Source organism: Ammospiza caudacuta, chromosome 8 (genome assembly GCF_027887145.1).
Source record: "Ammospiza caudacuta isolate bAmmCau1 chromosome 8, bAmmCau1.pri, whole genome shotgun sequence".
NCBI classification, from domain to species: Eukaryota; Metazoa; Chordata; class Aves; order Passeriformes; family Passerellidae; genus Ammospiza; species Ammospiza caudacuta.
Genome location: NC_080600.1, coordinates 43,962,370 through 43,985,981, shown reverse-complemented (window position 1 = coordinate 43,985,981; position 23,612 = coordinate 43,962,370). Strand labels below are relative to the sequence as shown.

The following is a 23,612-nucleotide window of genomic DNA, read 5'->3' as shown; positions in this document are numbered from 1 at the left end:
GCCAGCTTGGATTTTTAAACCTGATTTTATGTAATGATTTCATTTATTTAGACTTTTTACCTGTTGGAAATTGTTAGACTGGTTTGTCTGGGTGAGAAGAATTAGCAAGAGAATAATCCTTCTGTGGCCGTGGGATAGTGCAGTTGAAATCTCTTGCCTTTCCTGCCATCCTCAGTCCCATTTCCCAATCACATAAATACCAAACTTCAGAGATGTTCATCTGATGCTGGGGATAGATTTATTTTAATGATAGCAATTTGTAAATGACTGAATTAAAAATGAGTTTATATTGTAATGGTTCTATCTATTTTCAGAATGTGTTTTTTTTCATAACAGAGGCAGATGTGGGAAAGCCTGGGGACAGACACAGAATTTTAACTGTGATAGACAACAGTCATTTAAATTTTCCTGAGTGGTGATCTCAGCATCTCTCAAATTCCTGGAAATTTCTCCTTTATAATCTATGTTCTACAGGCAGGTTATTAGTTGATTGCAAAGTTTGAAAAGTCACTTGGCAGGAACAAAAATCACTATGCTCCCAAAGCAGACTGTCTGTTCTAATCCAACTAACAGCTATTAGCATAATTATACCCCAGTGTCGTGGGATGACAACCAGACATAGCCCACATCTAAAACAAGCACTTAGCACGCAGACATATGGAATACCTTCCTCATGTGTCATATTTTAAATCACACCTCTCTGTTGTTAAGATCTATTGCTCATGACTCTGCAGTATTTTCCCTTCTCTGTCTTATTCCCAGTATTTCTTGTTTTCAAATGTCAGAATTACTAAGTTGTGGCTACTGATACAAACCAATACTGGTTTTAAATCTGGCAACTGAATGGTGAAATACCAATGCTGCTTTCTTAAAGTCAATGACAGGTAGGCAATACTTTTTTCAGATTAGTCAATATAGCTGGTTTTAGATGCTCCAGGAGCCCAATGGAGACAACAAATATTCTGGGGCAGGTATATAGCACTTTTTGTTTTGTTTTGTTTTTTGTTTATCATGCTTTAACTTCCCCCACCCTTGGTTTTATTTTCTGTTCAGCACAAAGTTAATAATATTATGAGAGATCATTTGTGTTGTGTCTAAAGCAAGGAGAAGTAAAGGCAGATGTTTTCAGTGGGGTTTGTACTGATATAATTTTTCACTAGTGCATGTAGTATATATTTGATAAAATCCGGAGGATATTTCTGGCTTCACATCTGTAAATCTTGCCTGTTTCTTGTAGGAAAACTGACAAGTTCAGGTCTTGGTTCTGATCTGGATGCTGGTTGTTTCTCAGACCAGAGGAGAAAAAGAAGTCTCCAGGCTGGAAGGTAAAGGGCAACATCATTAAGCAGAGGAACCTTACTGGCTAATTTTAATAATTGATTTTTTTTTTTCTTTTCCCCACAGAAGGACTAAAAAGACATACTTTTGTCATCATATGTTTTATCCACCTAAGTGCCCGTGTTTAAAAAGTATTATTGGGCAGTGGAATAAGTGAGTGAATTCTATAAAGAATTAGGTTGCAACACACAGACAGAGGCCTTTGGAATTTCATCTTAATGGAGATCAGTTTCTTCTCAGAGTGCGATTGCTTTTTGCCAATGAATAGGCAGATAGTTCATTCCACAATCTTTCTGACTTTGAGAGCTAGCTGAAAATTAGCACGTTACATAGCCTGCTACTCGTCCTATTCTTTCAGACACGATTCATATAACGTGGGACAGACCAGAAGGTGATGTTTCATACAACAGAACAGTAGGTATAACAGTATTTACTAGTGTCTGGGGTGCCCTGGAGCAGTAAGGAGATATGGTGCCTGATATCGTTGGCCTGCTGTAGGACTAGCACTGGTCAGTGAACCAGCTGACCCTGCCAAGCTGATCCAGCCCTTTGGATGGCTGCAGAAGTGCTACTGCTGCAGTCTCCCCAAGGGACCCCTGCTTTGTTTTACACAGCACTATCAATTTCTACTGGCGTGACAATGAGTCCACTATGGCTGCACACTAAATCTTGTGATGTAATTACCAACTCTACTCTGAACTAAAATGCCATTAACCAAGCCAAATAGTTGTGTTTTTTTTTTTTTTGGATGGGATAAAAACCTTAATAAGAGCAAAAAGAAAACTCAGTATTTTTTTAAAATGCATGCATTTTAAACTAGTGAATGCCCTATAAGTTGTATCTATCTCAATACAAAATATTTAGAATCTCTAATAAAGTATGGATGTCTTTGGATAACAGACCTCATGAATATTACGTTGATGCTAATTGTGAGCAAATGAAGAACCATTCTGCTGATTTCTGCCTTCCAGGCAGACAGTCACTTAGCCCCCCTCCATGGCAGCATTTCGAGAGGTTTCCAAGTGGGGCAGCCAGCACTGAGTCCCTCCCTCACCTCTACCTGATGGCCACAAATGAATCCCTGCACTCTGTGCTGGGAAATGACCAATCTTCCAGCACATCTCTGTGACAGCTTTCCCCTTGTGCCTGCTGTTGTTGACAGCTACAGGAATCTACTTGTAGCTACAAAGTCATGTTTGCCTTGTATTTCAAAAAGATTATTCATGTTTATGTTACCTTTTGCGAGCGTTAGTCTTCGATACAGTAACTGAAATGAAGAATGCATGCTTGAGTCCTGTCCTCGGCTGAGATGGATTCTCTTCAGTCTCTTAACTGTGATGGAAAAAATCATTAGCCTTTTCCCAGTGCTCTCCCATCCTTCTTCAGAAGACTGGAAACCCTGAAAACCCAAGGAAAATGCAGTGATGTGGAGCAATAATGGTGGTTACAGACAGGGTAGAGGTAACAAACTGTAGAGCACAGGAGAGTTTGTGATTTAGTTTCTTAAAATAATCAAACATATTTTTGGAAAGAAATCCAAGCAGACTGTAGTCAGAATGGAGACCATCATTTCTAGGACAGCAAGGTGACCTCAATTTCCTTCAGAGAGCAAGAGGAGGGGTAGAGGAGTGATGGAAAGAAAGCAGGCTAGAGTTCTGAAGTATCTTGGATTGCCAATACAAAAAGTAAAAACAGAAGTCTGAGGAATCTTGGTAGGAAGGTGCTGGATTTAGCACTTTGGGCCACCAGCCTGACACATTCAGGACATTTCCACTGGAGAGAGCTGGGAAAATGGCCCAAATGTTTTGATATGTTTAACCTGCTTAAGAACATGCAATTAGACTTAATTTTCATGGTATTTGTTTCTGAATATCACACAGAGAAAATAATAAGAAAAAAATGAACAGGGAACAGCTTTCCATGGATGAGACTTCCATATTTATTGTTATTCCATGTGCATAGAAAATGGCAGTGAAGTTCCTTATGAAATAGGCAAGGATGGGAGAGATATGGATATACTGGACTAGACTTTGTGCTTCAAAATTACACTATTCATATTTTAAAATTTGGGCTCTTTTCTTCTTAGAATTCACAAGAATTGAATTGGTTTCAATTCTTGATTTTGGGTTTTGTCTTTTTTTTTTGTGCATGATATTTCAAATTCATTTTCCAATGACACACTGCATTACAAATGGATGGCACTTGAGACCAATGTGGCATTTCCATATTTACACCAACAAAGAAATTTACATGACGCAGTAGCATACAATCCTGACATTCAATAATAGCAATAAAACAAGGGCAGCCATTGGATTTTTTTCTGTACAAACTATCAGAACAAGACTTTTATTCACATTAAAAAAATCGGCTTTAATTTGCTCTGACCTACACACTTTCCAAATTCATCATACTCAATTCTCAAACCTTTCATCACATCGCCCACACCCTCACCAGACTACAGGAGCTACAAGTAATGATACCTAACACCTAAGCAGAGCAAAAGCATCCCTGCCAGCTTTTTCTCCTGACAATTCCTCACTCAAAAAAACCCCCAAAAAACAAAAACCCCAAGACCAAAAGCAAGCCACCCCCTGCCCCCCCCCAAAAAAAACCCAAAACACCGATCATCCTTTTTCCTTCTTTTCTTTCACTTTCATATTTCTTAACCAAAACAACACGGGGCCACTCCAGTCCTTCTGAAGCCAGACAAGAAGCACGCTGGGTTTTTCTCTCTGTGCTACACCCAGGAGTCAGGAGAGCCCGGGTACTGTTCTGCTCGGTAAGAGGATCGTCTGGTGGAATAAAAGTCTACATAATTGGTGGTTGATTTCAGTCCATACTGTGTTGTGTAATCTGAAGTAGCAGGAAAGTGAACTCGATCGTCAAAGTAAGGGTCCTCGTAGCTGTGTGGGGACTGCAGGTACAACCGATAGGCATCGTAGTTTTTCCTGGTGGTATCTTCTTGGCTGTAGTACAATTGCTGATGCTGCTGGTAAAATGATATCAAAATAAACTTTCAAAAATATAATTAGCAGAGAAAATACTTCACCCAAGCGCAGCTCTACCCATGACAGTAATGTAGGTTCCAAACCTCCATGAAATATACCCAGGGAAATGGAGGAACTGCCTCCCTGAGTTTGCTTTGTGTCTCCTCCTACATCACGTGAAGGGAGTAACTCCAAAAGTGCACAATTTTCGAGCTCAAGTACAGTAAGTACAGAACCTGGCCATACCCACCAAAACCAGCCCAAAGCCGATCTGAGTCAGAAAAGAGGTCTCAGACCCCACTGCAAGAAGGTGCTAAAACACGACTCATATGGAACCAGCCAGGCTCCAGCAGCCCTGAGGCCCTGCCAGCTCAGTGAGCCAGGAGAGTGGAACGGGGATGGGGCCAGAGCCCCAGGCTTACCCCCTCCTGCTGGGCCTGGGCAGCAGCGCTACCTGAACACACCCCTGGGCTCACCTGCAGCCGCCGGTTCTGCTCTCTCGCTGGTGAGGAATAGGAACTGATGTAAATTGGTGAAGCTTTGCTAGAACCTGGGGGAAAAAGGTTTAATGCATAATTTCAGTCTTTATTCATTCAGCCGGAAGCCTATTGGTTTTTATCTTGCCTTTTATGCAACACCCATACTATTAAATCTGCAGATGTCAGTACCTGCTAATGATACAATGGAATATCAGAATGAAGGCAAATGCCCCTCAGCAGCATTTACAGCAAAGCCAGGAGGCTTATGTTGCTGTTTCTCATTTTACAGACTGAAAATCTTTAAAGCAAGGAGTTTCCTTCTCTTTAGTCACTGTCATCTATTGTTTCGCTACTTGTGTGACATAGTAGGAAGGAAAAGAGATCGGAGAAAAATGAAATCTTGATATAATTTAGTAATATAATAATATACAATTGCACATTAAAATTTATAACATCATCATTATAATATAACGTACATAATAATACAATTTTCTGTTCTAGTATTTTAAATAAAAATAAGAATTCCAACTGCCTCTCACCTCCCAGGACAGAAAGGGATCTGTTTTACAGTTTTACAGAGGACAGCAGAGCTGGTGACACCCTGCCCTGTGCCACAGCCAGGGAACACAAAGAATGGAAAGGGAAAGCAGCAGCTGGTAGCAAGCAGCCTGCTAATGCAGTAGTCTGTGTATGACTGTGAACTCTTCCCACAAGGGATAGTTCCCCTCGTGGAAGTTCCAGAAGATGCTCAGCTGGTGTCTTACCAGTGTAGATGTCTTTATGTGCAATGACATCGCCCTGGCTACTGTAATACTGCATAGAAGGGTGCGTCCTGTCGTACTCGGAGCGAGGCTCTCTGATTCCCAACAAAGCCGGGGACGAGGACGTGCTGCCAACTGACAGGAAAAGAGAGGTTCTCAACATTGACAACAAAAGCCTTTTGCACAGCCAGCCTTCCTCACCACTCCCTGCTCCAAGTGCTCACTACCAGGGGATGGGTAAGGACAGAACAGCCGGAGCTATTTCTGGGTGAACACCCTAGAGCTGCCAGCAAGGTACCAGAGACTGCAAGGGGCAGTCACTGCTCTGTGGTGCTCACAGGCAGACACAGGACTTTTGTGACTCTCATAGCCCAGATATGGGACCTTACCATGCTAGGACATCACCTGTGTGGAGGCAGAAGATGACACTCTGCTAATGGTGATGGTTTATCTAAGTTAAACACAGTACTTAAGGCTACCCTGTCACTTGTCCAACTTACCTGGCCTCAGTGATGCCTGTATACACAGTTGAGTCCTGGGCATGGTGTGCTCTGGGAGGCCAATGGCCATGGGGGAATCCCAGCAAGGGATCACCGTGTTCCTCAATAAGCAGCTGAATCTCAACTGCTGGTGTAAGAAGTTTGTTCTGCTAAATCCTCCCTGGTCTACATATCCCTTGGGCTTTGTTGGCTCAGAAAGACTCCAGCAACGGGAGTAAAATAGTTAAAACAATTTCTATAAATTTTTAATCAAAATATTAGTTCAATGATAATCTTCCTCCACTGATGTGTCCGTTACATCATAGCTCAGAATTCTGTGTTTTTATGGATAATTTAATTACTGGTATTTTCCTGGCAGATTCATGGCTAAATATGCCATGTTGTTAAAAATCTTACGTGGGTCAACACAATAATGTGTGTTTTAATGATGAAGTGACTGAAACAAGAACAACTGTTTCAGGCCAAGCATATGTTCCAACAGGCATCTGCTGTGCTCAGCAGGAAGCTGCACAGCCCCTCTGGGGATGTGGGCCTTTCACCAACTTCCACTGACTCCCTTGGGCTTGGCTGTGCTCTGGAGCAGAAAAGCAGACACTTCCTATTAGGAATTTTTACTAAACCCTCTTTGAAATACAACATCCTCTGAATATTAAATTAGAGCTGCTCATCTACTTCCTACTTGTCATTCAAAGAACTGGAGTAACACCGTTGTTCTGCTGGTGTATCTTGGGAGAGAAATTTGACAGTTGGTGTCAGAATATCCTTTTACACTTGGGTAGAATCCAGTCATTCCCTGAGCATAAGCTGTACTGGCTTTCTTGGTGGGTGAGGGGATCTCTGGCACAAACACCACAAGAGGTTTACTTCTTGTAGGAAAACAAATCCCTGGTGAAGTCCTTGTTTTTCAAGTCAACCATGTCATAAAGGAATGTGTGAGGGCTGTTACTTTTATGTAAATAAGCAATTAAACAAGAGTGTTGTAGGAACTGGTCACTAATGTTAGCAGTCACAGTAGGTAGGCATTTCTCAGTATTAACAGAGATCTGCTCTAGATAGTTTCTAGAAGAGTAAATTGGGTAAAATAAAATGCCATATGATGACAAAATAGAAGGCTTCAGGTGGTTTTCTATCAGCTGTCTTGAAGATCTAAATCCTAGCACTGAACACATTGAAGGAACAAAGGTGACAAATAAACAAGGAAGAGTCAGAAAAGTAAGAGTTTTGGGTTTGGTTGCTCATTTTATGGAACATGACATAGTTGGGAATGAAAATGAGCTCCGCACTGTGGGTGTGTTGCTGTTTATGCTGCCAGGTCCTCATGTTCCATGAGGCCACTCCACAATCCCCACACAGCACAGGAGAAGTGGCTTTGAACGGGGCAACGGTCGGTCGGTTGGTAACAACATCCAGCTCTATTCATTGAGGATTTCACTTTGCAGGAACAATTCAGGGAGCACTCAGAGCATGTGAAGTACTTTGCTTAAACACCAAGGAGCAACAGCCTGACCTCTGTGTTTTAAGTGGGATTAGTACCAAACTGAGAGGTGTTTGAGTTAAAAACATGGGACAGCAGGTCCCCTTCACCCTCCCTGACTGACCTGACTGCATGACAGGTGACATCTGCTGATTGGCTGTGGATAGAGAAGGATGGGATTTGAACCTCTCTCGTTCCAGTGTTGATACGGGTGTAATAAAGTGACTTTGATTCCATCCATCCTATGGAGTGGCAAAAAGAAAAATACATCAGAATAAGGTGCATATTATAAATAAATGAGGAGTTTTTGTGGCACCATTTTCCAGTGTAAGCTAATTTTACAATTTACCTTTTTGTAAATGCTCCGGAGGTCTCGGTACTGCCACAGCGTGTTCAGTACCTGGGCCGCCGCCTTGACAACCTTCAGTGAGGACCTGAGGAGGTGAAGAATATGGCAGTGTGACAAAGCCACTGAATTCCACTTCAAACGAACAGTGTCCCTGAGCTTTGTAACAGCCTGAACCTGCTGCTGTGGGGCAAACCAGACCCTGCATCACCAGCGTGAGCACAGCCAAGCCAGCAGCCTCACCACAGATGGGGCTCCTGCTGCCCCATCCACCAGCCACAGGGGCCTCCTGCTGCTGACCCACCACAGGCTCACAGGTTTCCTTTCCACTAGACAACCACGGTGCCAGCAGAGAACTCGTCTCATGGCCTCCCTGGAGCCCTGATACAGCGGGCAGGACCAGCTCCCCTCAGCCAGCGCTTGCTTGGCAATGCTGTTCGAGGGCATTCCCCTGGCCACATTCTCCTGCCACTGACCAAAGAGCTGCACTAGGTACAATTCATAGTTGCTGGGATACATCCTGACTAAGGTGCCCACAGAGTCTGACTTGGAAAAGCTCCAAATATTAATCTTGTAGGTGTTGAAGAGGTGACTGGCTAACTCATTGAACCTGAACAGGTCCCATGACCATGGTAACTGTGAGCAGCTGTACAAGCCTCCAGAAGCCTGGGACAGAGAACACTGCCCCAACACAGTGGTACCGGTGCCTCGTCCCTCCCAGTGAGACTCCAGCTGACATCTCCTCAGACCCAGGCTGCAAAGGCAGATTTTTTTCACTCAAAAAAAGCATTTCCCTCACTGTTGAGCATTGTAAATGGACACAAACAGGTCAGGTATGGTCTTTGTTGCCTACTTGCCTGTCACCTCTTCCCTTTGTTATGTTGACCAGCTTCTCTATGCCACCGGTGTCGGCGAGGGCCTTGGCATTCTCCATGTTCTTGCTGGTGACCTCGTGCAGGGCGCAGCAGATCGCGGCCACCGTCTCATCCGACAGGATGCTGGGCCCGTTGCCTCCTGGCAGCCGATTGACCAGGTCTCGCATCGCGTATTTGCCTGGAAACACACCCACAGAACCAGGTCAGAGCCACAGCTCGGTCCTTCAGGCTGGAAATTGCAGGATTCAGCATAAAACTGCAGCTGAAGGCAGTGAGAAGCAGCACAGCACCAAAATCCGCCAAGAATTCACATTTTACGCAGAGCCCAGGGAGACCACATGACAATTTTTGAATTTATTTTCCTTTTAGCTTAGAAGTGTGGGAAGCTGAATTTTGCACTAAAAGAGGAACAATTTTAAACAAGAATTATTTGGAGAAAGAAGAATTTTTCAAGGAAAAATGTTAGGCTACTTATTATGACTGACAGAGCAATGCATATTGCTGGGCTTCATCTATGGGAGGATTGAAGGAATCCTTACAGTAACTGGAAATTCTTTCTTCTGGATGTTCTGTTCACCTTGTTTGCTACCTGCCAGCGCTCAGCTCTGTCAGGCTCCAGTTGCTGACTGACGCCAGAGATAAGCTGCACACAAGGGACAGTAACTAAGATAAGGTCAAGGTTTCTTCCTGTTTGGGCTGTATTCTTAATTGGATGATTAATTGATTTTATAGTACTCATGTATTTGCACATAACAGTGAATAATGAAGGAGCTTTGCACAAAGTCATTTGCTATCTATTTGCATAATGTGCCTGAAAGGAAAAAAAGAAACCAAAAGGAATTCTGCAGGCAAAAGGAAACACTGGGAAATTATCCCCACAACGGCATCTGCAGCAATACCCTGCCATTGCCAACCCTTTAGCAAGCTCAGCCGCATGCTGCATGTTCCAACGTATATTGTAATTTGCTAGAATCCTCATCTCATTTCCTTCAGTGTGACCCTGTGAGCCCATTGTTCCTTTCCTATACCAGCAGAGAAGCTCCTAAAGATGATTTCTACATTGGGGTAGTGCAGATCTTGTTTCAATCTGGCAATGTTTTAACCAATGGTCTGTTTCAGAGTGTGTCTGAGGCCAGAAATTCTTTCAGAGGCACAGCTTTGACAGGGAGAGGGAGCAGGTGGAGGACCATTTCTGAGCTGAAAAGTTTTGCCAGGAACGGAAGAAACATCCTGACAAAAGAATACCACCTGAATCTGACCTGCACAGGGCTGGTGCTATGGAATAGAATTCTCTCTTTACACATTTCTCATTTGCACTGCTGGAAAATACACTCTGAATATCCCAGATGAGAAGCTTCAGAAACAGATAACAAAGTTCTGCCCACCTGTATTTCTCTTTGTGAGAATAACGATCCTCCTATCTCTATGAACAGTTGTTATAGCCTTGACCCCACATTCTATACACAGAAAAAGCTTTTGTCACAGAAGTGAGATTTCCTTATATCACACCATTTGTTAACAGGGTTCACTGAACCCACAGCAGCCCGATGCTGAAGCATGCTCAACACTAACAGATTGAGAAAACTCAGGAAAGCTGACTGACATTTTGTTGGGGTTTTTTAATGCTAGATAAAAAAGGTACAGATGAATGCTTAAAGGGTTAAATATTAGAACTGACAAGACCGTAAGTTTTTTCTAGCAAGCACCTCTGTAGATGACTTAGTTCAGCAAAGACACAGATGATGCTCTATATCTGTTTTCCTGGAGAAGATTTCTTCCCCCCACTCCTGTTAAAGATTGTTAACAAAGCACGGCTGTTGTGGAGCAGAGCTGTTCCATCCCCCAGGAACACATGGGAGACCTGCACCCCCCAAGCAGGTGAGCAGTGAGCTCCAAGGAAGCAGAGCTGTGTTCCCATCCTATTTGGCATTGAGGGTTTTCTGTCTGGTTTGGCTGACTCCCATCCAGGAAACATGGCCAGCAGCAAACTAATGTGGCAATATTGCTCTGGAAAGCTGCTGCTGTCAGGAGGACTCACTTATGTGACACAACTGATGTGACACAGAAACATCAAGCGTGCTGTTCCCATTAGTGGAATTTCTCCTTGGCTTCCCCAGCCAAGGTCTGGCATCCCGGTGCTGGCGCTCTCTTGAGGACGGTCTGTACGCACCAATAAGCTCCTTGTTCCGGACGTCTAAGGCCATGTTCCTTAAGGCAGTGGCCACAGATGACACCACTCTGTCGTTGTCCATCCTCAGCAGCTCCACGAGGATGGGCAGCCCCTTCTCCTTCCTCACGGCAGCGCGGATGTAGGCTGCGAACTGACACAGAAGCTCAGTCACCCACCAGCCTCCACAGCACTGCCACTGAAACGGCCTCGGGCAGGGCTGGGCCTCTCAAGCATGCTTGGTCCTTTCCAATAAAAGATGACATGTTTGATGTGTGCTTTTTCTGTGGTTATAAAGAGCTTTTCCACTCATTCCTCTTACAAAGAGAGAAAGTATCTGAATAGATGATGATTATTGGAAAGGGAGCAGGGGGGTTGGGTTTTGCTTGTAATTATTTTTTTAATACCAATTTCATAATGGTCAAATTGAAAAGGGCTTAGCTGGCTTGCTACAAGCAAAAGAAGCAATTAATGCTTGCTTTGTTTTTTAATTTGTCCATAACAAATACATGACACAATATAGTGTTCTCATGTGTTGCTTTTGTAGCACATTATATATGCAATGGCCAGAATGTATGGAAATAAATAATGGATTATGGAAATAAGGTAAATTTACTTGTCCTAGTCTTATTTCAACAGCACCTCCCCACCAGAATAGAAACCAGAAAATTGTTTTGATCTGATAAGATGAAGATGAAGCTGGAAGAAGCTTTTTCTGTTTATTTAAAATAAATGCCAGCTTCCATATGGCTCTTACTGCCCCTGCTCTTTGCCAAGGCTCTTCACTGTGGAAACATGACTGCAGCACATGAGCACTAATGCACAGACAAGAGAGGAATGCTCAGATGCACACAAGAAAATGGTACGTCCTCCCCAAACACATTCCAGGGTCTTACAAGAAAAATCAACTGGACTACAAAGAGGAGGAGGAGCAGGAATTCCCTTACCTTCCAATTGCCTGCAGAAAGGTTCTGGAGTGATCCTGCAGAGCCCTCCAGAGTGGCTGGGTTGGAGCTCTCTGCCAGCAGTGTCAGGTATGGCTTCACCACCGATGGGTGCCAGAGCATCTCCACCCCTTTAGGAGACTTGGAAAATCCCGGGATAGGGCCAACTCCATCCCACTGAGACAGGAATGCAGATTTGTAACCGGACAAAAACACTGTATTTTCATTCTATGTAGGGCTGATTTTGCAAAGCTATGTCCTTACCCACCATGAGTCAAACCCCATCTGAGGTATTTGCAATACATTGAAAATACAAACCTGATCCTCCTGGGAAGTTTTTTTTTTCTTCTTCTTTTTCTTCCCCCAGCAGCTTGGCTCAGAGTCTTTGCTGGGTGACTCTTTTCCCAACAAGTCATCCAGTTCATTGATTCCCAGCAGCCGTGCCTGAGGCACCTCCAGTTCCAAGCGGTAGGAAAGGTTCCTCAAGGTGCACACACAATTCTCCACTGTCTGAACCAAACCAGAGAGACACCATGCCACCAGTTCTTCCTCACACAGACACCAACCAAACCAGGTCAGTAGAGTAGAAAAGGCACTGGGAGCGCAAGTGTTAAACTCTAATGCTGGGCCTTGGGCTGTGCTGTAGCTGCTTCTCTGGGAAAATGCAATCTCTCTCAAATCTGACAGTATTTATAAGAGTGGTATCTGCTATAGTGGCTTATTCTTTAGTATTCTGAAAATGAAAAACTTGAGAGCTTCTTACTGTTTTATTAAGAAACAGATACTGCAATGCTGCTGAAAACAAGAGGTGACCCTCTGTTACACAGCTGAGTTTGGCTGTGCCTCAGTAATCTGGGGCTGGGAGTGACGCCAGTTGAGCTGAGGACATCATCGTGCTCAGCTGAGCTATACAAAGCCCCTAGATCACACACACAGTTTAGCATAAAGTATCTGTACATGAGACATGCACACACCTTGCTATCATAATCTGAGGTGTTCACACAGGTGTGGATCACGTAGAGCAGCGAATCGACCAGTCCTTCGCAGGACCTCATCTGCTTTCGTGCCTCTTCCCCAGCAGAGCTCAGGTTTCTGAAAGTTGGAATGACGAAGGAACACAGGGTATGCAAGGATATACAGGTAATCACTTATTAGGCAGTCTGCAGAAGGTTTTTATGCAGCTGATTAGTAATTGGTTAGCAACTTTTAGTGACTAACTTGGTAATTTTCATATTTTTCTATTAGAAAAAAAAGGACAATTGGAAAAGTTGTCTACATGACAGAACAATTCCTTTGTCTTTACAATACAAGAAAGACTTGCTGGATAACATGGTTACTCTTTAAAAGGGAGTATTCTAGAAGAGCAAATACCTCAGGCATCCTGTTGTATTGCGCAGAACGAGGGAAGTCTGAAATTTAATTTTATGATCATCATCAAAGGAGGAGCTGTTCCATCCCGAGTGGGGCACTATCACAGTGTTGGTCAGCGTGGACAGGGCATCTCTAATGATTGTCATCTTCACGGCATCACATGAAGACAAGTTCCAGAGAACCCCTTAGAAGACATTTCCAGAGCAGAAAAGTCAGCAGAGACTTGGCAAACAAACATGAAGCAACACTGACAACTTAAAAGACTTTAATTACTTTATCACTTAAATTAGTAACTTAAATTACTTTAAATATGTGATGTGATTCTAGAGCAGGCAGAACGTGGACAGCCAGCATCCAAAAAGGAGGAAAGCAAGGTGAACAAAGTGAACAGTGGAGGAGGGCATGGCTTTGGTTTGGTTTTTTGCCAATGATAAGGATGGTCTGCCCTGACATTCCTGCCACCTGGCACCATATACCAGGGATGTACTGGTATATGGAGGTACTGAGGAGCAGAACTGAACATACAAGAAGGGATATAAAAATCCTACGGAAACTTTCTTCCTGGAAACAACAGCAACAAGTCTGGAGCATGTCCCATCCATCCATCAGCTGCATGTAACTGCTATCTTTTATCCTCAGGCAGAAATCCCTAGTCCCCTGCCCAGCAAAATTTCCATACATGACATTCAGACACAGAAGTATGAAACCTGATGTAAATTACCAGCAGACCTGTATATACAAATAACATACTGAACAGCACTGAATCTTCTTTTTCATAATGAAATACAGCTTAAATAATTTTTCTGAAGAAATCATCCTTGATTATAATTCAGATTAAATACCATACACATTTACATAGTTTGGATCCATCTTACGAATTCTGCAAGATCTTATTTAAAACTGTTGTTAAGAAAAGATAAAAAAAGACAGTAATAAAATGAATGTTCAGAATCAATAAAGAAATACCTGCTCTGTGTGCAGGAGACTCATATGAGGGAAAATCCACCCTAAGTGGAGCTTTAGTGCAACTACCTCAGCATTCACTTCTCCCAATGACTCTACACTCTGTGCTGTTTTAACTGACCAAGATAAGTATCCAGAAAAATACATTACAGCTCTCTGCTGATTTCCCTTGCAAGCTTACCTGTCACCAGCTCTTTGACCTCGCCATCGACTGACTTCCTCAGCAGCCGCAGAAGGGCAGGTATCCCTCCCACGTTCTTCATGGCTATTTTGTTCTCATCAGTGGACTTTCCATAAACAAGGTTCCTCAGCGCACCACAGGCATTCTTCTGAACCTCCAGGACTCTGTGATCCAGGAGATCCACCAGGTGCTTGATACCTCCTAGCCTACAGACCTGGAAAGTGGAATGTCAGGACCATCAGCAGCCACTCATCTCACTCACCTCACTTTACAGATGTAAAAGGCTTTTGTTTTTATGAGAACAGTACTTCCCATTCTACTTCCAGAAGAAACAGCTGCTGAACCTTATTGACTTGATTGCTACATGGGACTGAATCTCTCCCTCCACCCCACTGCAATGGCTGAGGGTCATTTTCAGACACTTGCTGGGTGCAGAGAATTGTTATTGCACCAGTTTTGTTTCCAGTTTTAAAAGTAATTTCCCATACCCAAAATATGTTTTTAGGGAATATTGGAAATAAGAGCTGATTATCACTGTGATCATCACCAGATCATCAAAACTATCAGCTTTTAATCTCCCAGCAACAGTGAATTATGTGGGCTATCTTCTTACAAAAGTTGAACCAACATTTTATTAACATAAATAAAATTTATACTGAAAATAACATCTAGCACACACACACAGCATGCAAATGAAAAAGCAAATTCCCTCAAATCAATTGTGACCTGCAAAACAAGTCACAGCTGTTTTGCAAAAACAGCAGGTCTTTGAATGCAAAGTTTCAAGACATTTCAATAATAATCTGAATGTTTTCTCAGATGTATTCTGCCCCCACATCACAGTGGCGTAAACAGTTTCCTCCATGTTTCTCTAGGGCTGGGCTCCTTTCCTTTGCTTGACAGCTCACTCATTCCCTATGATGCCTTAAAACACCTTGATAAAAACCACTGAAAGCACTCCAGAGCTCCTGGTTGTTCTTGTCTCCAGTCACCAACAGGTTACACATAGCCAGGCTCTGGCAAACCCACTTTAGAGTTCCGCTGGATGACAACTTTAAGGCAAAAGATTTCCATAGAATTTCCATGCAGCTCTTATGACAGGAAGAATCTGACTGTGCATAATTCCCAGGCATTCAATATTAGCATCCACCTGCTATACACAGGAACACAGGAGGGTCACAAATACTGCGTCATGATGAAACAAAAGGGAAGAGGCAAGAGGCCTGGTTTTCCTGTACCGGTGCCCTGGAAGAGCAGCACGAGCAGCACCTACCTCTGTTTTCACCTTGTTATCCCCAAAGCAGAGGTGCTGCAGATAGGCAGCGGCGTTGGCCTGCACCGAGGGGAACTGGTGCTGCAGCATGTGGATGACCTCAGGCAGCTCCGGATCTCGCCACGCAAACTCCCTTCAGTGGAACGCACACGGAGAGAAGGCATTACTCACAAAGGATGGGGGTTTGCTGAGTGCAAGTACTGGAGCATCTTAACGGCTTTCCAACAATTCAGTTTTGTTCTGGAGTAAGAGGGCCAGAAGAAAACCCAGGTATAATGGGAAAGCAGTGGGTCACATCACCTTCCAGTCTTCCAACTGGAAAAGGACACTATATCCAGTGCTTCTGTTGGCTTATGGACCACACAAATACAAATAATCACTAAGGTAACACCAAGTCAAACATTTCAATCTACAAAAAAATCTCACAAAAGTTAAATATATAATGCAAAAGATACCCCCTCAACAGTGCTGCTTAGGGGCATCATTTCTGCACAACATTCTTCTCTCAGTGCTTCATGTTCTCCCTAGGCAGAAGCCAATTACACCTCAACAAAACCTGCACATCCTGAAGTGTTATTGTCAGAATCAGATGCAGGATGTTTGCTTGATTTGAGTTATTCAGGGATTGTAAATTTAAAATCATTAAATAATATCTCCTTCATTAAACCACGATGATTTTGTCCAGACCAATCCTGGAAAAGTCATGAAACATGTCCAGTTTGCAGATTTAGAAACATAGTAATTAATATTTGCTGGGCCATTTGCCTTTTGTAAAAGAGAACTGGAGGGGGATAAAGTAGTATCTTAAGTTTTCTCAGAGTCAAAAATCCAAGTAAACAAAAATCTAAAACCAACCCAAAACCAAACTCCAAAAACAATCAATCAAACAAACAAACAAGCAAACCAACCAACCAACCAACCAAAAAACCAAAAACCAAACCCAAAATAAACAAAAAAGAGAGCAAAGTACGTTCCAAGAACAGTAGCTGGGCAGTTGTTCCAAGACTAATGCTGGCCTGGCCATTCAGGTCTCCCCAGGACTCCCAGTCACACAAAGGGGAAGCTCAGGTCTGTGCCCACTTTGAACTGCTCAACAAATTCAGAGCTTTATTTTCCATACTAATGACAGGAAAACCCTAGGGGAAACTGGCTTTCTAATACAACTAGTAGCTTTCCCTCTCATTCCAGAGTGGAGCTCCCAACAGCCCCCTCTGAGGCTGTGTGACATGCTCCCCTGCCACAGCCCGGTATGCACATCAGAAACTGGAACCGATTACACGTGAGGTAAAAGCTATTCCTCTGCAATAACTATTGCTCTGTAACAAGTTAAGGAGGTGCATCAGCAGTGACAACTGAGTCAGAGTTTCCTTAAAGTTCCTTGCTATGAATGGGAAGCATCCCTGCTATAAGTAACTCTTCTTGCCCCCATACCAGAGCAGGCAGCCTCCAAGCTTTACTACCTAGAGGTAAGACTATCCTATTAAAATAATTTGGATGAATGCACCATTCAGTTAAATGAAACTAATTATGTCTCTTGATATCTATTAACAAATTAAATTTATCAATTTCCACTAATAAACAGAATAACAAAATCCATTAAAACAGCATTTTTATTGCTGAGATGACAGGACTGGCCCAGACTAGATAGCTGCCCGGTGCTATGAGCCTGCTGTAGATGGGAGCAGGGAATGCAACAGAAAACTTCAGTCTCACCATCTCTGCTTGAGGTTTCCTTGGAGCCCAACATGTCCCCAGGACAGCCCTGGAGGCACAGCTCAGCCCAGCTCCTCAGGATGAGCTGGTTTCTCAGTGAACCAGCAATCTGAGGGACTGAAATTCCCACTAATTCCAAGTCCACACTGAATATGCACACAAGTCCTTCCAAGCTGTGCACAGCCTAGGCTTTGATACTCCCAGGTTAAATACAAGGTTTTAGTGCACAGTGTCTAGAGTAAATTACAATGATGATACTACACTTGTCAGAGGCTCACGCTGTGCACAGACATCTGCAACGTCAAACCAGTAATTATTGCAGAAATATGTGTGCTCACTTTCAAAATGGCACATTTATAAATAGTTTTAACACTTTGTTTTGAAATTTAAGCAAGCTGTTCATAAAAAATTAATTCAAATAAATTAGGTCTGTCCTTTTGAATTTCCAAGCCCCAATTCCCATTCATAGAAAGAGAAAACTCACTGCAGTGTTACAGGTTACTAAAAAATATTTTCAATAATCCAGTCAAATCTCATAAAAGTTGTGTCCCCTGTAATAACTTCCCCACAAAAAAAAACATGAAAGAAAAATGTAATACTGAAATGTGTACTAGCTGTTTTTTCTCGCTGCAAGAAGCAGCCCGCGCTCCCCGCGAGCGTTTAATGAGCCGGGCCCCGCTGCAGCCGCAGCCCCGCGGGGACTTGCCTGGGGTCCTTGTGGATGCTGTCGATGGAGGGCGAGCGCGTGGTGCCGCCGTCGGGCGCGGGGGGCAGGCGGCCGTAGCCGGGCTCGGGCAGCCGGAACGGCAGCGCCCGCAGCGGCTCCGCCAGCGCGGCCGCCGAGGGCAGCCCGTAGGTGTTTCTTTGGTACGTGAGGGTGCTGCGCTGGCTGGAGGATCGCTGCAGGTTACCCATGCCTAGGACAAAACAGTGTCAAACCAGCCAGGTAACAAACAGGTAACAAGTGCCTGCTGTAGAGAAGGGGCGACACCTGCTTAACACTGCAAGCAAAAAAACCATCAGTCTTGAAATGTGTACTGTGCTCCAGGTTGCAAGTTGATGCCAGATTTCATGGAGCAATTCCTCAGTGTCCCATGCAAATGGAGAGAGAGGTTAGTTACAGAACAGAAGGTTTGGTGGGATCGGACTCGTGCCTCAGCTTCCCTCAACAAGTATTTAAAGTAGGAAATGCATCGCATGCCAACAAGCAGAAATCTGGGTGCAAAGTGTTTTCAAAGTTCATAATATCAATTCACCAACTGTACCAAAAATGAAAAACAAGTAAACAAAAATGCATATTGTTGATATGATAGTCTGCTTTTCCTAACTACACTTTCCCTGACAAAAGGTAACATGTGGATCATTGCAAAGATGAAGCTGAGTGGTTCAGGAACAAGAACATGCGTCTTCCAATCTGAACAGAGCTGACGTGGTGGCTCTTGTTCTCCCAAGGAAAGTTGTATTAAGTAGACAAGAAAACAAAGAATTCCAGTTTCTAGCTATATTTCTTCATTGGCACATCCTGACAAACTCCATTTATTCTAGGTTGTGGAAGGCAGGAGAATTGCAAAAACTGGTTGCTCCTTCAGCACTATTCTCTTGCTATTGCAGTTATATTAGCAAACATTAAAAAGGCACTTTCAAGTGTGGGAAAACATGGCATATGAATCGGACAGTTCTCTATAAATAATTCTAGAGAGTTACTTAACTAAATCACTCTAATATTTTAAGAGTTTTTGGAAACCACTATACAGATTATTAATCAACCTTAAAGAACAAACTGCATTGCAACATGCATTACATTTTTCTCTACAGAAAATAAATCCTAATACTAATCTAATGCCTATACTCTTCATATTACGTGAGTGGCACTTCTATGAGATACTAGAGGAATATTTTGGTTTCAATAGACAATCCTCAGCTGTAGCATTTATCCTTATGCTTTGTTGAGAAGTTGGGTAAAACAGTATTTTTACTGTGAAAGATGCGGTAGGGTAATTTTCGTGGCAAGTTCTTGTTTTACTGTATTGATGAATAAAAAAACCCATGAACCAACCCAATTCTTAAGAGAGAGATGCATAGAGAATGCAAGAGAGGAAGCAATAAATTCTGTGTGTCACGAATACACTTATCTGGGATGTACCCATGCATGTGCTACCAAACAGAAAACACTCTGACCCCAAGCTGACAGTGATGTATAGCCCCAAGCATTCCCTGCAAACATCACAAGAGCCTTTTAATTCCTGCAGGTTATTTTAAACTTCTGTCTCCATTAACTGACACCCTCTGGTTCCTCCTCCTGCACGGCGTTCCGTGCGCCCCCCGCTCCCCGGAGCGCGGCCGGGGCCGTCACCCACCGGAGCCGGCGCGGAACAGGGCGGCCTGGGAGCCGTGGTGCAGCTCGACGGCGCCGTGGTTGGGGCTGCGGTACACGGGGCTGTAGAACGTCCTGCCCTCGTAGATGGGCGTGATGTGCATGTCCGGGGACACCGCCGAGCGCAGCTCCTGCCCCAGCTGGCTGTGCTGGCTCGCGTACGAACTCCTCAGGCCTGCAACCAAGCACAGGGACATGCCCGCGTGGCCCATCTTCAGCGAAGCAACAGAGCTGTCAGGATTGAATCTTTCTTCCTTTGGCCAAGAAAAGGTGTTGTTTAAACCTACCAGTTACAAAGACTTATTCATTAAATTTTTTCCATTATTAAATGGCCCATACTGAAAGGCTTGCTGACAAAGCAGCATTTCCTTGACCAAAAGTTTTGTCCATACACAAACAACTTGAAATTTTCCAACTTATTTTTTTTGTATCATTTACAGTCTAAACCACAGAGAATAAAAGCTGAGTCAGCACACATGGTGCACAGATTCAGCAATAACAGGGTAAGTATGGACCTGACAGAAATCCTGTTGTGACAGAGGGCACAGACTAAAGGGGTTGTAATCGTGAAACTGAAACAGTCTGCAAACATCTGCTTGATAGTGGCAGCAGAAATGTAAGCACATGGAGAAAAATCTTTATAAAGATTATAGCCCATGATGTGAGTATATATAAATAGCTATGCTGCAGCTGGATTAGTATTTTTCACCTTGCTATATATTTAATATTTCATAGAAAATATATACAACTTTGTTGACTTCAGCATTACCACTGCGGGCACTAAAGCTTTGGCAGTTATCAAAGCTGCAGAATATGTGAAATGAGCTATGCAAGGATGATGAAATGATGGAGATTACAAAACAGCTTCAAACGTACAATGGAGCAGTGATGTCTAACAAAATGTATTCTTTGTCTGTGCACTCTCCTCCCCTAAAATCCCAGACCTACTCTGCCACAGTGTCTGCAAGGAAAGCTTTGGGCCATCACTAAGAAAACGCATCTACAGGTGGTGAGAACAGAGGACTTTGGCAGGCAAAGAGGGCAGCAGGGCCTTTCCCATCAAACTCATTCCCAACCCCTTATCAGACTAGCATATTATTAAGTCTTGCAAACAGAAGCGAGGGAGAAGACACGTTTTATCTTTTACTGAGGAATGAGAGCATTTTGGAGTTTCCTGCACTACAATGGTTCAAAAGAAAAAACAGAAATTGACATCTGTTTCAAAGGGCACATGGTCTCATTGGAAAATCACCTTGTCTGTGCTCATTCAGATGAAGGTCAGAACAAAATCAGTAACACACATGTTAACAAGAACTACCTCTCAGATTAATAGATTCTACCTTTTAGGGCTCTATTTTAAGCTAGTATTAAAATGGTTACCCTATATTTAACTCGAAGTATGAGATAGTCCAGAAATATCAGTGGAAAAAAACCCTAATATTTAGTGGTAATAAACTATATATTTTAGGAAAGAACTGGACATAAAATTAGTTCCAGGCTAGTATGCTTTACTTTATGTTTAGCTTGCACACACATTTTAAATGTACTTTATCTCTGAAAATGCTGACATACCGCTGTAAGACTCAGAATTTCATTTAGCAACTTAAATCATAAGATTTAATTCAATGCATGGCTAGCAATTAATAACCATAAATCCAGTATTTATGAGGAACTTGCGATTGACACAATGTTTGATGTACAAGTGACCTGACACCAGCACCACAACTGTGCCCCAGTGCCCCAAGGTTTCACCCACAGCACCAGGACTGCATTCTGGGCTTTCTGCAGCTGGGGTCTGTGCCCGTTACTCACCTGTGAGGCTATCTGGCCGCGGGGGAACCATCCTCTCATAGATATCGTACTGCTGTCCATACGGCTCCATGTCGTGAACCGTCCTCTGCAGCGTGGTCCCCAGGTGCTGTGGAACCGCCGTCATGCCAGAGCGCTTCGGGGAAGAGGACCCCAGCTGGGCCTGGGACGGAGAGCCCACTCTGGCTTGCACATCGGCAAGGGCGAGAGGAGAGCCGAGCCTGCCAGCTGCGGGGTACGGGGCAGCGCCGCCGCCGGGGTTGGCCTGCCGCGAGGTGAGCGAGCCGGCGCGGCGCACGGCCGAGGGCGAGGCCGGCCGGTGCGCGCCGTACGGGGAGCCCGCCCGCTGCACGGGCAGCGTGGTGGACGAGTACGCGTGCGAGGGCAGGGGCCTCTGCTCGGCCACGCCGGGAGAGCCGTACCCGCTGCCCAGAGACGTCCGCAGCGACCCCCGCGACGGGGACATGCTCGTGCCCACCATGTAGGAGGGAGACTGGGCTCTGGATGGCACCGAACTGACCCGTCTCATCACACGGTTGGCAGCGGTAGTGCCTGAAGGCTGCTGGAAATCAAAAACATTTATGAGTTTTATCACTTAGGTCACAGAGTGGATATCGTTCTCCTGTGAGATGGAGGAGTCAGCAGGAAATGCACACAACTTAATGGTATATACAGGCAGCTGGAGTCTAGCTTTTACCCTAAACCTAATTCCTTCAAGTTTCCCTGTAACTTTTTTCTAACCAATGCTTCTTAGTATATAAAATGACAATTTAACATTAAAAACCCACCTGTTTCTCATTCTCATTTGGCTTGCTATGTTAATCTTCACCTATACTTGCCTTCCTCACTACTCAACCACTCTGGAAACTCAGGAACAGTAATGCAAAGAGTTCTGGTATAATCCAGAAATATTCTAACAATTACTGTCTTACTATCATTCCACTTACTGAAAAAAGAGGGAAAAGCTAGAAACCATAGAATGTACAGGAATACAAGTAGCATCTTCCTTTAAGAACTATGCTTACATACAGGCTAAGTTCTAGGAAGGTTTTCCCCCATTTCACAATGAATTTTGAGTGAGTGATACTTTTTTGATATGATAATAGCAGTGTACTGTGCAGTCAGGAATGCTACTTCACTTCAGCTCCTGTGAATGACCCAGATCCCCCATGCTGATCCCAGCAAAGGAGTCTCTGCTGCTAGCCCTTCCCGCTTTGTAACCAGTGAAAGCATTAAACAAAAACTAATTTGGTAACATTAACTCCAGCCCATGCAAAGGGGGGCCCAGCTACACAGCTAGTGCACAGCAGAGTGCCCAGGGCACTGGTCAGAGTACCTGGACTGACGCCTGCCCCTCGGCGCGCGAGCTCCTCACCGCATCGTGGTTGTTGAGGGGTCCACCAAGGGAATGCTGCTGTCTGAGCTCTGCCTTGTTCAAGTTTTGGCTGTTATGGAAACTGCTTATTTCCTGGTAACCACTGTCAGAATAAGAATTCATTTGTGTTGAACTTCTTGAGTTACCTACAGACCCTGTAAATATGAAGCCAGCATAAGAATAAAATAATCTAACAAGTCCACCAAGTATTATATAACTTTATTATTTGTTGCATTCATAACTATATTGCATTTTTATACTTTCAATACTTTCAATATTTTATACTTTCAATAGAAATATATTCTAATATTTAAAATGCACACAACAGACCCTCACTTTCATGGAGAGATGTCTGCTCTGGCGAGTAGAGAGTCCCTTGCTCTGCTTCTGTCCTAATATCATAGGCATTGGTGTGAACACCCTCTGACACCTGGGGCTTGCTTACACTGGTGGGTGGAGGATCTGAAAGAATAAATTGTTTAGATAAATCCAGTGTTTCATATGCAAGTTTCCTGCAAACTCAGTAATGATCATTTTCTCGTACATACTAATGGAGGACTTACACCAAACAGAATCAGTTTACTTGCAGACAGGTATCATCTCACAAACACAATTAACAGAATGTTAATATAAATATCTGAGAATTTTGTTAGATGTAGCTCTACAACTCTAATTTTTCAAA

At 43.6% G+C, this 23,612-nt stretch overlaps 1 protein-coding gene across 1 annotated transcript in view; it reads right to left on the bottom strand.

Moving 5' to 3' along the window:
* Window positions 1-3,253: 3,253 nt before the first annotated feature.
* The window catches only part of PKP4 (plakophilin 4), a 66,036-nt gene continuing 45,677 nt past the window's right edge, over window positions 3,254-23,612 (bottom strand). Inside the window, exons 6-23 of the mRNA XM_058809925.1 lie at window positions 23,267-23,392; window positions 22,892-23,085; window positions 21,559-22,114; window positions 19,730-19,921; window positions 18,075-18,289; window positions 15,660-15,788; window positions 14,387-14,600; window positions 13,243-13,426; window positions 12,846-12,963; window positions 12,190-12,381; window positions 11,875-12,048; window positions 10,931-11,081; window positions 8,743-8,938; window positions 7,889-7,973; window positions 7,664-7,781; window positions 5,569-5,700; window positions 4,802-4,875; window positions 3,254-4,327 (exon numbers count right to left, since the gene is read on the bottom strand). Of these exons, the coding sequence (XP_058665908.1) occupies window positions 4,076-4,327; window positions 4,802-4,875; window positions 5,569-5,700; window positions 7,664-7,781; window positions 7,889-7,973; window positions 8,743-8,938; window positions 10,931-11,081; window positions 11,875-12,048; window positions 12,190-12,381; window positions 12,846-12,963; window positions 13,243-13,426; window positions 14,387-14,600; window positions 15,660-15,788; window positions 18,075-18,289; window positions 19,730-19,921; window positions 21,559-22,114; window positions 22,892-23,085; window positions 23,267-23,392 (3,302 nt within the window). The 3' untranslated portion in view covers window positions 3,254-4,075. The remainder of the gene's footprint in view (window positions 4,328-4,801; window positions 4,876-5,568; window positions 5,701-7,663; window positions 7,782-7,888; window positions 7,974-8,742; window positions 8,939-10,930; window positions 11,082-11,874; window positions 12,049-12,189; window positions 12,382-12,845; window positions 12,964-13,242; window positions 13,427-14,386; window positions 14,601-15,659; window positions 15,789-18,074; window positions 18,290-19,729; window positions 19,922-21,558; window positions 22,115-22,891; window positions 23,086-23,266; window positions 23,393-23,612) is intronic.